The 17818-nt window shown below is 36.0% G+C and overlaps 1 protein-coding gene across 3 annotated transcripts in view; it reads left to right on the top strand.

Moving 5' to 3' along the window:
- zbtb44 (zinc finger and BTB domain containing 44) overlaps positions 1–17027 on the top strand; it is a 48598-nt gene extending 31571 nt beyond the window's left edge. The window contains exons 3-6 of one of the 3 annotated variants that reach the window (XM_055025301.1): positions 2007–2091; positions 3028–3179; positions 4961–5261; positions 11796–17027. In XM_055025301.1, the coding sequence (XP_054881276.1) occupies positions 2007–2091; positions 3028–3179; positions 4961–5261; positions 11796–12183 (926 nt within the window). In that variant the 3' untranslated portion in view covers positions 12184–17027. Of the gene's footprint in view, positions 1–2006; positions 2092–3027; positions 3180–4960; positions 5262–11747 lie in introns of all 3 variants that reach the window. The other 2 variants (XM_055025303.1, XM_055025302.1) reach the window with 2 other exon arrangements.
- The last annotated feature ends 791 nt before the right edge of the window (positions 17028–17818 follow it).

Here is a 17818-nt window from a genome sequence, read left to right as displayed (position 1 = left end):
AAGTTAGGACTAGTTTAAAGTTATCTTCATTGAAAAGTACAGTGCTTTTAGTGACATTTCAATGTGACCCCAAACTTTTGAACTGTAGTGTGTATATATATATATATATATATATATATATATATATATATATATATATATATATATATATATATATATATTCTTCTTTTTTTTCAATTTCAAGACATAGGTATATATTGTTTTACTGGTGCACAAAATGGGTCACCATGCTCAAAAAACAAAAACATGAACTCACAACAAATTACAGTATTACTTTATTCTGGCCCCCAAAAATATTTATTTTCTATTTTACTAATTAAACATAGAAAATAAATTCAAAATTTATTTTACTAATTAAACATAAATTTTGATTTTGTTTTTTATTTTTAAATAATGTTTTTTTAAAATGATTTTAAATTTAATAAGCTTTTTGTCATTTTGAATCCACAAAATAGTTATTTGGGGCCAGAATAAAGCATTGCAAAAATGACATACCTGCAAAGTCTGCTGTTGTTTTTGGGAGACCAGTTCAGCAACCAATGTGGTATGAAATTACTGTGTGGCTCTTTACAGTCACAATGAGCTTAATTTGGCTCTTTATGGCAAGCCGTTTTAACATAAATTCGGTGTCATCTGACTATCCGTAATTACATTCCAGATATCTAAAAATGCATTTTGACTAGACAAAACTACATTTTGACTATCCGGAATCAATGTTCCCTCTAAGCTGACTAATCAAAACTACAGTTGCGATATCTTGAATTTTCTTTTTGACTAGTCATAATTTAATTGTAGATTTCTGAAATGAGTATTTCAGATAGTCAGTAATTCATTGTAGATATCTTGAATTGAAGTCTCCAGACAACTCAATGGTATATCTGACGTCATTTTGACTAGTCGGAATGTAATTGGAGATATCTCGAATAGGTATTTTGTTTCATCAAAATATAATTAGAGATCTCTTAAATTGCTAAAACGTCTAGTCACAAAACAATTTGAGATCTGGAATGTAAGGGCAGTAAAACCGAATTTATGTTAAAACGGCTCCTTTTCAAAGCTGCTGAATATAACTTTTTAAAACTGTGGACTTGGCCTGAAAATTTGAACAAGCCCTACGCTCTTGCTCTCTGCTGCGTCACGCAGCCCTCCCTCCTCAGCCCCTCCTCAGCACAGAGAAGACTAGTGTGCATGTGCAGGATAGAAAAAAAGGCTCCACTTTGGCGGATAAGCAGCTCTAGCATCGGTAGGTATCAACGTTATGCTTTACATTTTAAAATTAGTCAGTTCATGTTTGAACTGTCAAGCACGGTGTAATAATAAGAATACTAACCCTAGAATACATAAGTTACAACTTGACCGAGATCCTAAGCATACCTCTATTTGAGCAAAGTGTGGCCAAGGGGCCATTTGTGGCTCTCAAAATAATTTTCTTTGGCCCTTGACCACAGGTGTAGAATAGCAAAAAGCCTTTTTCTTTGTAGGTCCAAATCCTTTTTTATGTTTTGAATCTTTAATAATATTTAGATTTCATAAAAATGAATTTTTTGTAAAACATACAAAAAAACCCAACTAATTTTTGCATTTTAAATTTAATTAATTTCATGACCAGTCAGTAGATTATAATTTGCCAGTTTTGGCCCCAGGGGAAAAAAATTTGGACATGACTGTTATAATCAGACTAGGTGTTATCCTGTTTACAGTTTCCTACCCTCCACAATTTTTTGGAACAGTCCCAGCAAAATTTAGAAGAATTTTCTGTATTATCATAGTAACTGAAATTGGATTATGCAATTAAAATAAATAGGCTTTATTATACTGATGAGTATGAATCATGTAAAGTTTATTTGATAGGCTTGCATTAAAATTCTCTAAATAAAATTTAATTGAAATTTGTCATAATAAAATTACATAACTTGAAAGTTAGGGTTAAGTATTTCTGTAAGTGTAAGATATTTCTATGTAGTTTAGCCTCCATGAATCACTCTCTCTTCTCTTTCTCCTCCCAGGATCAATGGATGAAGGTGTGTCAGAAAGCCTGCCTTCCATGCAAAGCACCTCTAACACTGGAGGACACACAGAGGATGATGAGAGGTACCTTTGTCAGAACTTGCCATGAACGTGTCATAAGTCATACACAACTTATAGACATGAAGCTCATCACAGCATGTCTGGAGCACCCCTGTTTAGGTAATTCATCTGGACCTGAGGTGATGCACCCAATCTAACAGTGGGATTTCATTTTTTAATTTTTAGTCAAATCCATAAGAGACATGATTTATTTTATGAGAACCGACTTCCATTCAAGAGGATCATCTGCAAATGTCAGACATAAAACGACTGACTCATATTGTCATCCAAGGGATTTTGTAAAGGTGTGAACTTATCAGAACTGAGGAAGAGTTAGAACTGCAGACTCCGCTTTTTTGAAAGGATTACATATTTCCACACACCTCACATGTATATATACATATACATCCACCTTAAGGTTTTAAGTGCTTTACCCTCTGCTTACTTTTTTAACTGCATAAAATTACATGTTGGCATATTTTGTTAGTCAAGTAATTAGCATAATAATGCTTTGTGCTGTTGACCTCAGAAGTTGAAGCTGGGTTTGACGTCACACCTGAGGAGATGGCATCCCACACTGCATTAGCAAAACTACTTTGGAATTTTTATTTTGGACACTGTTGAATAATAATTGAATAATTGGTAAAGAAGACTAACATTAATCTCCATACGTCAGTCTTACTGGAAATAGATTAATTATACCTAAAAACAGATGTGGGATATGGCAGGAATTCAATCAGTTTCACAATAGTTACCAATGTTCCAAAAATCATGAACTGTCAAATTAAATATTTTATGGTTTCCCCAGGAAATATCCTAAGCCTGGGGGTAGGGCAATGCACCAGCAGCCCACTGTTTCTATGTCAAATTGCAAGAATTTGGCAGTACAGTACATATAGGGAATGTTCCATGTATCTACCAAATCAAGATTGTCTCTGGTGTTCTTTGTTTCTGTTTTAGGCTGGAAGGTATCCAGTATCCATACCACCTCTATATAAGCCCATCGGCTCGACCTGGCACCAATGGGCCAGACCGGCCTTTTCAATGCCCAACCTGTGGAGTCAGATTCACACGCATTCAAAACCTGAAACAGCATATGCTCATACACTCCGGTAGGTGGGACAGAGTCAAACAAAAGTATTGCAGCAATGTTGTTTTAACATGAAGTCAGGCTCTTCAGAAGGCTCCTAACTCAGCCTTGAAGGGCATCAAAGCACCTGAGTGAAGCTGACCCCTACCTTCTTGAAATCAGACAAAAAATGGTGTCAAATATTTGTGCTAGGTTTGAGCTTGTCTGTGCAGCAAAAATGTTTGTTTATGCTACTATCATTTTAAAGATATTAATAAATGTTTCCAGAGGTCGCCCCCAAACTTCTGCCAATAAAAAAAAATTAGTGTCAATCAACACCACTTTGTTTGTGCAGCAAAATGTTTTTGTTTGTGCTTGCTTTGACTTTGAGGATAGTAATGAAAGTTTAGAACAACTGAGTCAAAATATGAATTCATCAGTGCTTATAATTCTTATTTTTGAATTCATTATCAATTCAGAAAAAGCGGTGAATTGATTAGCTGGACTGTCGCACCATGGTGACAACTCCAGTAACACCATTCCTATGTCCCGTCATTGTCATATAGAAAACTGCTGGATGCGAAGTCTTCATATTTGTGCTTGGCAAAAAAACGATTGATGGGCATTATATTGTACATATTTTTTATTAATAGTCTGAAGCAGAAGATCACAAAAAATCAACTGTTCAGACACACTGAACAATAACTCCATAAAATTGCCCTTGCAGTCATCCATACAACACCAGAAAATGGAATAATGTCTCTAAAATTAAACCGCTGATGATCAGTCTGTGCCAGATCACTTCAGAGTTTCTCTGATTTGTCCCTGTCATCACAAATCAAACATGAGGAAGAGCCCCACTGAATCTGCAATGCCATGTATTGTGTGTTGAAGTTTTTATGCCGCTGAGAAAAACCATGTAAACATACCTGCGCAGATGTTGCAGTTGCTGGTATTGGGTCTGGAAAGTCAATTGTTGGTTCCCTTCCACCAAGGAAACGTAAGAAGCCTATATAGTTGTCCTTGGTGGTATTTTGTGAAGTAAATATCCCTCACTGACATCTTGATATGCTTTTGTGCTCCTTTGGAGTTTTAGAAATGGAATACAAAAATTCCTGTCATATGCTCTTGATCACCATATTCCAACATCCGTGGTGGCTCCCTTTTACACTAAGTCCGAAAATGGGCAAGACATTTCTTTACTACACTGTAAATTGTCCTGAAGCTTCAGTACACTGAAAGTTTTGACACTATAATTTAGTTATTTTCTAAAAAAAACATTTTCTAGTGGTGCATGATATGATATACTGTATAAACTAACATTGATATCAGCTGAAAATCATTTTTTGACATATTAATTTCGGTCAGATAAATAAAACTGACATTAGCGACTAATAATGCCAACAGTATCTCCATATTGTTTTGTCATATGTTAGTGACAGTGATGCAGCAAAGAAAAAAAAAGGGTAGTGAAATATATTTGACTACCCTTTTGATGCTTGAAAAATAAAAACCAAACATCAAAACATCACCCAGCTGACTGTGCCAATACCTCTCTACGTCAATTTGAACTCCCCACGATATATATATATATATATATATATATATATATATATATATATATATTAGCATTTCCATCCACAATGTTTTTATTTTGTTTGATGTTTGATAATAGAAATGTAATTGCACCAAGATCTTAAAAAAAAAAAGAAGCTTTAATTAAGTTTGAAAAGACAAAACTGGGAAAATTGTTGACTGAAGAACCTTTTAAGAGGAAGGAATTTAAACTGAATGTTGTGTTTCTTGTTTTGTCCGTTCCTCCAGGCATTAAACCTTTCCAGTGTGATCGCTGTGGGAAAAAGTTCACACGGGCCTACTCCCTAAAGATGCATCGGCTGAAGCACGAAGGTAAACGCTGTTTCCGGTGCCAGATTTGTAGCGCCACATTCACGTCCTTCGGTGAATATAAGCACCACATGAGGGTCTCCCGACACATAATCCGCAAGCCGCGGATTTATGAGTGCAAAACATGCGGCGCCATGTTCACCAACTCTGGCAATTTAATTGTACACCTGAGGAGTCTGAACCATGAGGCATCCGAGCTAGCAAACTACTTCCAGAGCAGGTGAGGAGTTTGGGGGCGTTGGCCCCTCTCATTTACTCAGATCTCCCCTGGTTCAGAAAATAACTCCAATTTATATGCTAATGTCTGAAGTTCATTGGATCGTTGTCCTCATTTGGTTATGTTTTTGAGATGATAAATGATTTGAAGTGTTTGCTTTAACATGTGAAGGTTTAATGACTCATTCTAAATTAGGTTTCCATTTCTAGATGTTAAACCTTTTCATAACTTATTGGTGGCAGAATATTATTTACATCTGAAAGTTATGCCACAAACAGGGATGGCTGAAATATATTTGAATAGCATAGCATTTAATGAAAATGTTTTTTCTGATATGGCAATGATGATGTTACTGTGAAAAAGAATTAATTTTTATTGCAGAATGAGTAATTATTATTATTATTGATCATTAAATGTATTTCCAAGTGTCCCATAAATGATGCAGTGTTGATAAGAAGCACAAACCGTTCTTCTACAACTGGTAAGATCCACAGTGTAGATCATTCCCTGAAGGTTCAGAATTTAATGCTAAACTGCTGATAAAGATTTTGAGAACCAACATAAGAATATTAAGGATCAATTATGCATACATCTTTGATTGAGACCAACTTTTAAGAATTTCTGTGGATGAATGTATATGAATAAAGAAATCAGTTAATGTCCAAAAACCTATAAAAACTAAAAGGCATGGTGAAACAGAGGAAAAAACTTAATGTATCAGATTTTTTTATTATTTTTTTTCCATTTTGTCATATTACATACAATTCTGTGTAATTTGTTCGGGATTGTGTGTGGTAGGGTTAGGCTAAAAATCTTCTGGCTTTTTAGGTTGGCTAATTAAACAAATGATTATGTAATGTCATACATAATTGCACATTGAAGAAAAAATTCATGTACATTTGCAGTTTAGTTGTATTATTTCTTGTAATTAAAATCTGCAGTGTGTGGCATCAATTTATACTTAGTCCAATTAGCTTAGCTTTGATATTGTCATTAAAATCCAATTTGTAAGTCACCTGCTTAGTAAACAGAATCCTTATTTGTCTCTTTTTAACCTCAGTTTAAATCCATCTGATCTGTGAAGCTTTGTTAGAGAACATTAGAGAGCATAGACACACCAATATGCATCTATATATGCATACTTTGGATATAGATATATCCAAAGTATAGATATAGATGTCTATATCTATATCTATACTTTGGAGTATAGATATAGATGTCTATATCTATACTTTGGATATAGATATATAGCCAATATCTATATCCAAAGTATGTATTGCTGTTATGACCGATAATGAATAATCCAACAATATTTAGTTGGATTCTGACATGAAGTTCCATGCGTTCAAGCTTTGCTTGGCAATTACATGTATTGCCAGTTAAATCTGCAATTCTAACAGTTATATCTGTCTTTATTAGTTAGAATGCTAATAACTTAGCATTAGCTGATAACTTAGCATTCTAGGAATTTGTTGCAAGAAAAAGAAAGGAGCTTCTTCCTTCCTATTTTATATTATGATTAGAAAACAAGCAATGGTTGGCCTGGCGGGAAGCTAGTAAAGCATGGCAGGCCGCCAGGCTTATAAGACACTGGGCTATACCCTGCAATATTCAGTAATAATATTGTAGTTGCATGTTTTTCTGATGTCACACAGAATATAAACCATACCGCACTTTTCAGATTTTTATTCAATAGTTTTAAAAAACAACCAATTTACTTTCCTCTTACAGTTATGTGGCATTCTGAGTTGATCTATAACACAAAACAACAACAAGAAAAAAAATTATTGCCAGATAATATAATCTGTAAATCAGTTTAGCTGTTCTGGACAATTCAAATGTTTTTAGTTGGAATTTAGTTGTTTATTAAGGTTAAGTTTACAATTAAAAAAAAGAAATCATTTGCACATCAAACCTTGGCTTGACCTGGATCTGCCATGACAAAAACAAACTGATAACTGTCAATTAAAAGTGGTCACATAAACAACAGTTCTTAATACTGCCTTCTGTTAAAAATTAATGATTCATGTCACGATTAAAAACCCAGAAGAGCGACGTAAATGTGGAGCTTAAGTTTTATGAAAAGAATTTGCATTGAAGACGTATTACACGTTGTTTTCCATTGACTGGTCTGTATATCACCTCACAATTTCCGTCTGCAGTGGGAAAACGAGTAGGTCGCTGTGTGACTCAGTTTCACTTCTTGGTACAGTTTGTTCCCAAAGTATGTAAAATAATGTTAAACCAGGTCCTGCCGATTAAGACATCTCACTTCTTTGCACTTCTACCCAAAACCTTCCTGAACAAAACAATTTAAATAAACTCCAAAGTGTATCTTAGGCTAATTAAATGGTTACTATAATGAGCTATACAGCATCTGAACTGCTGATTTTTCAATCTTTTGGAATCAGACAGGCTGGCAGGTTTCTCACTATTATTAGGATTTACTAATTGTGTGAACAATTTGAAGGGCTGGATATTTTAAATATACTAAATCCATATTTATTTAGCAATACAAGTGGGTTCTACATCACTTGTGTTGCCTTTCAAGAAATAGAAGTGGTTCATCTTTCCCAAAAGTCAAGCTATTTATTTTTATGTCTTCACAGAGATTACTTATTAAAAATAAAAATTCAGTTTGCACTCAGTTCTCTGACAGTTTTTGTTATATAGAAACAAAGTCTTGAAAACATAATAGTCAGAATATTTCTTTAAAAAGCCAGACATGTCACCCTCCACCCCCAGACTTTTCCACTTCTTAATCAACTCAAGCCCTCACAGGTTGACAGGACTCATGTGGGCCATTGACTGCTCAAATGTTTTATGGTAGAAGGTCTGTGCCTGAGATCCTAAGTGTGGAAAATTGTCTGGCTGCACAGACAGACTCTTAATTCCCATTCTCCGACTTCACATAAAAAAGCAATGTGTTTATTGCACTGTAGATGCAGATTTTCAGACAATCTCATATTCAGATGGATTCAGAACTTAACCATTTCATCTGGATATTTTGCTTTAATGTCCAACATCTGATCAGGTATACATGTAAAACTTCAGGTTCATTGGTTTGCATTTTAAACCAGGTGATTGGACTTGTTTGAACTAAATTAGAGATCCAATACTGAGTTCACATTCAATTGAATCAGATTATGCTGTGATGCTGATACCAGTTTTACAGACAATTCATGAAATCTTATCAGGGCTGCACATTATATCGCCAAAAAGTTGTAATAACAATATCACAATATCACAAGTGGCATATCAGTCACATCTCAAAGGACTGTTTAGAGTGCAATAATTATTAGCTAATAGATTCCAAATGTTGTGAATTTGCAACTTCCATGCTAATGTAATGTTTAGGTGGGTGAACAGTTTCATGGCAGCAGAGGATCACACTTGGCCTTAATGATGTTGCTCAAAAGCCTAAAGATGACAAAGCAATGGAAATAAGAACACAGGCATATTAGCAACAGATATTTTCATCACAATATTTGCTAGTGTCATACAGCTCTAACAATGAGAATAACTCGAAATCAAAAACCATAAATGTAAGATTCACAAAAAGAGGTCAAGTCAGTTAATAGTCCACAAGATGTTTATCTGGCTATTCAAGTCATCCATTGAAAATGTCTGTATTTTTTCAAATGCATTCTTTTTCTAAACCTATTTCCAATACCATTTAACCCTAAATCTGATCCACAATACGAAAAAATACTGTAGGTGTTTTGTAAACTTTAAATGGATGCATTTAGATGAAAATGTCCCAGTGCCATGGGACTAACAAAAAATCGTAACATCGGGTAGATGAGATGGGCATATTCCATATGTGAAACAGTATTTCATGTTTTCCAATGAGCCTCCAGCTGCTGTGTTTTAGAAAAAGGGATTTCAAACATGATAACAATGTCAGGAATTTCTGAAAAGAGCAGCTGTTATACTGAAACTGAGCAAGCACAGGCTTTCACATTATTCATGTCTTTTTTAGTCTTCAGCTTCTTGTTAGTGAAAACAGAAACATACGGTGGCCCAGAAGGGTCAACAAAATGCATATGCAACGAAAGTCATTGTGGCAAGTTTTTCCTAACTTCTATTTTAGAGTAAATTTCATTGACTTTTGTTACGTTTTGGCTTTTGCTGAACATTTAGGTAGAAACCAGTAGTCAGCTTCTGGAAACAAGTTGCTTTCTCCTGCCCCACCAATTTCCAGCCTGTCTAAAAATTCTTGGCAAAAGTCAAGTGAATTAGAATGCTTTCCTGACCTCTATACTATTGTGTATTAGTTATATTTCCAAGACTTTAGCAAAGTTAGATAAATGCCTTTAATTTGATTATCACTCCTGCAACAAATAATCACGAATAGATTAACAGTCTTTTAATAACATGGATGTCTGTGATGTTGTGCAGCCATGTTATATATATATATAATACATATATATATATATATATATATATATATATATATATATATATATATATATATATATATATATATATATATATATATATATATGACTGCACATTTCAGTCCAGAAATTTGCAGTTCTTGGCACAGCCAAGATACTGCAGGACCCTCAAGCTCTGGTAGAGGACCCGAGCTCAGAGGATAAGAACCACCCGCGGTGGGTGAGAAGGGAATTTATATACATATTATATATATATAGTTTATAGGAGAGATAGACACCATCAACCTGTCAGGGTAAAGTATAATGGTGATAAGGATTAGTAATCTTGTTATAATAACCACAACCTGTAGGTGGTGTTTGCTAACCCAAAAATCTGACTGATTGTGATTGCTGTGGTTTTTGTCATCTCTGAACTGAACATACCGTTCAACATGAAAAGTGAGCTTTCAAATTGTCAAGAAATACTCCACATCAGTCAGGTCTTTATAATATTGATGTTTTATTGATTATAAAGTTATGTATTGTCATGTTTTTGGAATAAATTTACCAGCCTGAAATGATCCATCCCTCATACTGTCAAACAGTGTAATCAGTGTGTTCGACCAGAACACATTCTCTGTGCTCTGATTATGTCTGGTTCACACAGCAACATTTAAGAAAGTTAATTAATAAGTTTATATGGTTCAACAGATTTCACTCCCCCACATTCAGCTGTCAGTTGGGAAGAAGCAACTTTTGCGATAGCTTGTGGACTATATTTAACAGAGAAAAAAAACAATACAAAGATGTATGCAACGTACACCGGACTTTCAAGTAGTCATGGCAGATTTTTAGTCCTTGTTGTATTTTTGATTCTCCTCTTGTGTTTCCAACATTTTTGTTTCTGACTGGCTAAATATCACATTCAACAAGTTGCGTGGTGGTTTGTCGTCAGGGAACACCACATGCTGCAATATCGGGATAAGATAATCCAACATGCTGAATATCCCTATTTTAAACGTAAGCATTCCTTAATGGACCTGATCTGTTAACATTCCACACATGGCAGGAAGAAGACCTCTTAACATCCATGGTCTTACTGTGATGCTCAGGAGAAACGGTGGTAATAAGGGGAGAGGAATGTTCTGTCAGACTGTTGATTCCTGAAACAGACAACAACAAAAAAAAACCTAGTGAAACATGCATGTGGTTTGTGCCACCCCACCAGACTGCACACAGGGTAAAAAACTTGTGGTGTCCAAATAACTTCATTTGAGAAATATTTATGTTGTATGTGGAGACAATACAGTAATAATACTGTATGCTAAGATCTGATAGCATAATTGGATACGTCCAGAAAATTATGCTATTAGGCTGATGATGGGTTCGATTGCACTAGCTCTGTCCAACGTAAACAGTGATGAGTAACATCTTTAAGCCTTTTCAAATTGAACTGGAGCTTGTTGAAATGGCAATGTAGAAATCACAAGCGGTGATGAAGATGAGGATGACCAAATGGAGGAAGAGGACAGAATTGGCTGAAGAAGCTGGTGCTTGCTGCTGTTGCCCTCAGCTTCATAAATGAAACAATGAATGAGACATAGCTCTGGTCAGACTGTGGGATCTGTAGCTCTGTGTCCGGACCAGGTCGGACACCTCAGTCCAGTGTCAGGTCTGTGGTTTCACATTCAGTACTGGTGGCAGAAGGTACTGAATGATAACCAATAACTCAGGTAAAGTTTGCCTGCCTGTGTTTGCCTGCCTGTAGATTCAAGTACAGAATGAACCAAAACGCATTATCAACCCAGCATGCATGTGAAAAAGTGGTGACTTCCTTGGATAAAAAATATAATGGAGTTATTTTGCAGTTAATAGGAAAATTACTAAATGTTTAGGCCAAAATGTTGAACTTGCTGTGGATCCTTTTAAGACCGCAGATTAGGGTTATTTTAAGAGCCATCCTGATTATTGGGGTATGCTTAAGATTGTCCTAAGAGGGAAAATCTTGCTGTGTGAACTCAGCATTAGAGACTAATTTTCATTAAAACTAACGGTCTCCTCTACTTTTATTGGTGGAACTTTCCAAATTGCATCTACTTTTTGTGCCTAGGTAAGAATGAGAAGACAGCGAGGTCACATGTTCTCTTGGTCCTTTCAGTGATTTCCTCGTGCCCGACTACCTGAGCCAGGTGCAGGAGGAGGAGGAGGCACTGGGAGTTCCATATGAGCTGGAGGAATCCCAACATCACCCAGTTTACCTGGGCAGCACCTCCAATGTCGCCACCACCACTGCCTCATCCTCTTCCTCAGTCCAAATGCCGGTCATCTCCCAGGTCTCCTCTTCCACACAGAACTGTGAAAGTTCCTCTGGCTTACTTACACCTGAGCCCCTGGATCCCCCGGAAGCCCCAACCTCCAATAAGATGAACGCCGATGAAACGGCAGTTATGACAGAAAACAAGATGAATGACGGTGTCAGGGACAGTTCCCCAGAGGAGTTTGGAGGGGAACAGCCTAAGGAGGTGGCTTCCATTACCATAGAGTGATCCAAGTCTTCTTCCTGCCCCCTGATGTATTTTGCACTCAGGTTATATGGGAATATAAGTCTAAATGTTTGGAAGACTGAAAGAACTCGGAGATCCACAATGCAGCCCTTATACGGAACAATGGAAACGCTACAGTGTTTTCAAAAGATGCTGTTGATTTGATGACATCGTTTTACATGCAAAAACCACAGCACTTCTTCAGATTTCACACTAGTTCATTGGCTGGGGAATCCAGAACTCACAGCCTCCTTGCTCCCTGAAAGCCAGCATTATTTTAGCAGTTTTAACAACACTGTTTTTTTTTTCCCATATGACTTGAATGCAGCACCGTCTCAAGTCAGTGAAGTGTCAGCCAATTGGAGGTCTGTCCGTTCCAAGCCTTGCTCTACTTTTAGAAAGTGCCTGAGAGTTCACACTTTAGCAAAGTCACATAAAAGAAATGAAGTGATAAATCAAGTCTTTGCAAACTGATCTAAAATGGTCCTTGTATTACATTTGTTATAGTAATGCTAGTTTGTATGGGCAGAAACTGTGTTACTCATTTGGTGCCGTTGCTATTGGCAAAAATTACATGTCAATATTAATCTATCTTGCAATAGCTTGTACTGTACTTCTATATGAATGCTGTGTATGTTGACTGTTGTTCTATGATGTGTGTGTATGTGCATTTCTATGACCAGTATGAACACAGTGCATTTTCTTTTCTAAATGTTTCAAACTTGAACTGTACTGACAAAGTGTCTCCTAAAGCTATCTGTGCAGTGGCAACACTGTTTTGACTGGTTCCACAGTTTGACTTGTCAGTGAACACTGTTGTGAAATCCAACTCTGGTTCTACTGAAAAGCAAAATTCTCTGTTTCTAGATCAGTTTGGATATGTGTTTTTGCCCTTTAAATCCAGGGTCAAACAAAAGACGGACGGTTTAAGGTTACTTCATAAATAGGCATGGGATTGTCATGACATAAAACAGCCCCTGACATTCACATTGAGAATTAGAACCAAATGCCAAGGACAGGGGTGGGCACTCCTGGTCCTCGGGGCCGGTGTCCTGCAACTCTTGGATGTCTCCCTGGTCCAACACAGCTAAATCAAATCACTGAATCACCTCCTAAATGCAGTCAGGTTCTCCAGAGTTCTGCTAATGACCTCATTATTTGACTCAGGTGTGTTGAAGTAGAAACACATCAAGAAGTTGGAGGAGACTGGCCCTTGAACCCTGGAATTGCCCACCCCTGACCTAGAATCTGATCAAATTGGTTTTATCGTGAAGAAAAGGCAACAACTCCTACAACTTTTAAAGTAACATAACATGGAATATTACAGCTATATTTTATTTGTAACCTTCATTCAGTGTCATTTTGATCCATTGAAAATGTTAGGAGCAGCATGATGAACATGTTAGTTCATCTTTTTGCTAACCTTTGTGCACTCATGCCTATTTCCAACTGCAGGTAAGTATCACTACGTTCACACTGAATGTGTAATCACTTGCTATTTTACCCTAACTGAAGCTCAGCCACTTTTTTTGCCATTGTTGTTTGCAGTTGCTTGATTAGCCGTCAGTACATTGCTAATGATGTTAGCATAATGCATTTGAGTAATGGTTCCACTTAGGTAAAATATGACAGTTTTTTTTTTTGTTTATTTTGTTTATTTTTGTTTATTTTACTTTACTTACGCAGAGACAACAATGTTTTCAGTAGTTCAATTTTACAGTTGCAAGTTCTCTGTGTAGTTTGACATTTTTATTTCTGCATTTATGGATTTTTCTCTCCACTTTGTGTGAGCAGAGAACTCACCATGCAGCAGTCGGTTCCTGCTTTGGGGATGTTGTAACAAGTTATCTATTTATAGTCCAACTGTAAGTAAATGTGGTTTTGAGGGTGTTATTTTTGGATTGGATCAGGATCAAAAATTAATTTTTCATAAGCTGAAACTGGTCCAATCTTCAGAAATTATAAACTTAGTTTATAAGTTAGATATGAAGATTTCGATGATCACAAATTTCTCCAAATCACTGAAAACAGGTAACTAGCAAGATACAAAGATAAAATAATACACAGTGATTACATTTGTAAGAATATGTTCATTCATGGGTAAGAAATTAATTTTGGGAGGAATAAAATGACATTGATCAAGAGCCTCGTTTTAGACACATTATTAGGAACACCTGTGTTGTGAAATCAAATATTGCCTCCAAGTTCAAGTAGATATTTCAATATGAGTCATCTATTTACAGTATGGAAAAAGAGAAGGGTAGAGATGTCCTGTTGTTGTCTGATGCTTTTGTGGGTAACTAACTGCAACATGTAGGATTTGTTTTTGTCATTGCAGCTGGACCATTTTTCAGATTTACTGTAAGCAAGTCCCAAACAGAAATATTGTGGTGGCATTGCTTTAGCAATAGAGAAGCACTGAGCAGATACATGTCTCTCTTACTTGATTTGCAGTTTTTGTCAGATTTCAACACTCAAACAGATTTTTCCTATTTGTTTTTTGTAAGAACAGCATTCAGAATCTTGTTTTACTACAGGTCCTGCTGTAAACGGCCATGTTTTTTTTGTGTGTGTTTTACTTAGAAGAGCTGATATGTCTGTGAGAGAGAGCTGTCACTGTTCAGCTGTTTTATTTTAAAACAAAGTGATTATTCATTTTCAAATGACTAATTAGACTGACTTGAGCATTCAGCATAGTTAAAATAGAACAGACCCAACATTGACTGAAACTGTAAAAAGGTTTCAAAGATTTCTGAATTTAGTGTGTTTCATATCATATAGTTAGGAGTGCCAAATTACAAGATATAAATAATTGTTAATGAAATAATTATTTAAATCTGTCATTAATTTGATAAAACTGTAAATACATGCCAATGTAAATGAATAGGGCATGAATTTTATGGACCTCAATTTAATTGTATTGAAGATATTTCTGCACTTTCCAGCAAAGAAATTGACCTCACACTCATATAATTATCATAGAAGAAGGTCTTAATTTGTTGCTTGAAGCAGCCAATCAGAGACTCCAATGAATTCAAATGAAGTTTGTCTGTCTGTCTGTTTATTAGGATCCTCATTAGCCGTTGCTGTAACTAACAGTGGCTGATGAGGGTTCTGAGGTCCACATGATAAAAATAGCTTTTATTACAAAAACAGTTATACACATTCAACATAATATTAGGAACACCGCATATTAATTAATAAATGTACAGTTATAACACTTTGTCATAAAATAATGAACCAGGGCTGTTTAAAAAGTTCTAGCATTTGTTACATTTATGACAGATGAAAGAAGTGAGTTCCTCTAAATACTAACCGTCTTTTCAGCATTCCTGTTGCTAGCTTTTTAAAGCATGTCTTGTATTAAAATTGTGTGCAATCTGGTTAAATAAAAGTTAATTGTGTATAAAATCGGGCTGCACAGTGGCGCAGTTGGTGGCACTTCTGCCTTGCAGCAAGAAGGTCCTGGGTTTGATTCCTGGTCTTTCTGGATGGAGTTTGCATGTTCTCCCTGTGCAAGGTGGGTTCTCTCCAGGTACCCCGGCTTTCTCCCGCAGACCAAAAACATGACAGTCAGGTTAATTGGTCTTTCTAAATTCAATTTAGGATTAGGATGATTGTTTGTTTTATCTGTTTCTGTGTTGCCCTGGTGACCTGTCCAGGGTCCCTCGCGACCTCACTAGGGACAAGGTGGAATGGATGGATTAATATATAAAACAACTGGTATTTTATAAAAAAGCATAAGAGGGCAATGTCTCTTATTTTCAATCAAGGGCCATTCTAATGCTTTTTGCATCCTGATATTTGTGCATTTCATCAAGCATAGTGCTGTAGCCAATATTACATATTGTAACTTAAATTTTATATAACTGTGTAGTGCATTGTTATATTTATTTCCTTTTTAAATAAATGAAATAATTATTTGATAGGTCACTCCATTTGAAGTTACTTCCTTTGTCTTTAGCGCAACCTGATAGCTCTTGGGTTTGATGTGTTCAGTGACCAGTGGAGGGTTGGAATTTTGTGTTTCTGACCCGGTGCATCTATTGTATTTATGGAGCAGCTGGTGCATGCTGATGTATGGGTGTGAATACTGAGTCCATCATTTTTGTAACAGCATTGTGTTTGTGTTTTTTGGAGTTGCTGTCCTGCTCATGTGGGTCGTGGTGCCTGTGTTTGGAGGAGCTCATGACCGCCATGGTGATTCTCTGAATTAGATGCTACTGACAGTGACTCCATTTCTCCTTCTTGTTTTGGGATTAGTCCATTCAATGTAAGACATAGGTGCTCACATACAGGGTTGATTGTAGAGGTTGGCTTCAATAGTGCTGTTATATGGCCATGTCCTGAAACCAGTCAAAACTGGTGGTAGCTTGTACCATCCTCACAGTCACTTTTCTTTCTTGTTTTAAATGTGCCATTTGCCCTTTATATCTGGGTAGAAATATTTTTTTCAAATACGGGACCAAATGTTCTCTGTCTCATTGGGGATTTGCCGTGGCAATCAGTTGCACATAGTGGAAGAAAAAGATAATCATTCTAAGTAGTTCATGCTGTTCAGCATAGGGGTCCTGCTGTTGTGGCCCTTAAGACACTGTATGATGTTGTGCATTTAAGAGGCCAGCCTTAGTAAATGGACCTATTTTCTCTAGTTGCACAATGTTAAAAAAAAGAATTGTTTTCTATCCTCCTTGTCCTGCTTTTCAGTTGTTGTGCTTTGTGTCTGTATTCTAACATTTTTTTATTGTTGTTTTAAATGATGAAATGCTGCTGTTTGTTGAAACGCAAAAGTGCCCAAAATATTTTTGTGAACCGATGGTGTGCAATAAATGGACTGGTGGTGTTTTGATCTTTGTCTTTGGAATATCTATCTATCTATCTATCTATCTATCTATCTATCTATCTATCTATCTATCTATCTATCTATCTATCTATCTATCTATCTATCTATCTATCTATCTATCTATCTATCTATCTATCTATCTATCTATCTATCTATCTATCTATCTATCTATCTATCTATCTATCTATCTATCTATCTATCTATCTATCTATCTATCTATCTATCTATCTATCTATCTATCTATCTATCTATCTATCTATCTATCTATCTATCTATCTATCTATCTATCTATCAGCAAAAAAGAAGGTAAGATTCTTTTTTGCGTCAATCAAATGTGACTGAAGTTGTGCTGCTGCACAAGCAGAAATCCCCTGATTTTGTTTGATCTGTGAAACAAGGAGCACGGCTTTGTTGCTGAGCAACTGGTTCTCTTCAGCGTTTGTTTTTTGAAAGTTTGCATGTTCATATCGTTCTGTGAAGTGACTGACAGAGACCATGTATCGAGTTGGTAGTGAGGCCTTATGACTCTTCAGCCAGTGTAGCTCTGACATGGACAGCATGCCCTCTTTTATTCTGTACATTATCTCTTTTTATGTGCAATGTTTTGAAAATCTCTTGATTACATAAAGGACATGCCTTCTCAGTGTACACTGGATGTGGTATACATGCTCCAGTCCATATGGTCTATTTAACAGTAGGGAAATCCAGTAAAAGCTCCACATGATGACATCTATTTTTTGGTGATGTTTTTTGTATTCTAGTTGCTATTTTAAGGCATCTTTGGATATTCTTGTT

This window comes from Poeciliopsis prolifica, unplaced genomic scaffold, assembly GCF_027474105.1.
Source record: "Poeciliopsis prolifica strain line A6 unplaced genomic scaffold, Auburn_PproV2 SCAFFOLD142, whole genome shotgun sequence".
Classification (NCBI taxonomy): domain Eukaryota; kingdom Metazoa; phylum Chordata; class Actinopteri; order Cyprinodontiformes; family Poeciliidae; genus Poeciliopsis; species Poeciliopsis prolifica.
Note: the sequence above shows the minus strand (reverse complement) of the source record. Positions and strands in the feature narration are given on the sequence as shown.